The following is a 492-nucleotide window of genomic DNA, read 5'->3' as shown; positions in this document are numbered from 1 at the left end:
TGGGACTCTAATGAAACACATGTGGGGATGGAACTAACTAGTATCAGACGTCTGTCCCAGTGTGACACATCTCAAGCATAAGAGCCACTCCCTTGGTCATCTGGAAGTGAAAATTTTGGTTAGTGTGCTTTGTACCAATCACCTATCTAGGAATCTAGTTGGTAGAAATAGTAGCTCCCTAGATGTATATTTTGCTCCATCAGATTTGAGTTGTGTCTGTTTTGAAATAGTTACTTATACTTGAAAGTTTTATACCTTGTTAATTCTTTCTCTGTTTTCCATTTGTCCTCTTCCAGACCTCTTCCTGTGCCAAAACTACCACCTGGGGAGCAGTGTGAGAGTGAGGAGGACACGGAGTATATGACTCCCTCCTCTAGGCCTCTACGACCTTCGGACACAAGCCAGAGTTCACGGTAAGTTCACAACTCCTGTTTTGGGGCCAAATACCTTAGGTGGATAGTTCAGTTGACATCCCTCCTTGGCTTGGCTTGC

General features: G+C 44.1%; 1 protein-coding gene across 1 annotated transcript in view; it reads left to right on the top strand.

The window, feature by feature from the left end:
* CBL (Cbl proto-oncogene) overlaps window positions 1–492 on the top strand; it is a 90,425-nt gene that overhangs the window by 83,936 nt on the left and 5,997 nt on the right. Inside the window, exon 12 of the mRNA XM_023517301.1 lies at window positions 297–413. Coding sequence (XP_023373069.1) covers window positions 297–413 — 117 coding nt within the window. The remainder of the gene's footprint in view (window positions 1–296; window positions 414–492) is intronic.

The sequence above is a fragment of the Otolemur garnettii genome, unplaced genomic scaffold, assembly GCF_000181295.1.
Source record: "Otolemur garnettii isolate 467f Iridium unplaced genomic scaffold, OtoGar3 scaffold00108, whole genome shotgun sequence".
Lineage (NCBI taxonomy): Eukaryota > Metazoa > Chordata > Mammalia > Primates > Galagidae > Otolemur > Otolemur garnettii.
The sequence above is the reverse complement of the archived record's forward strand: the minus strand, read 5'-3'. Positions and strand labels throughout refer to the sequence as shown.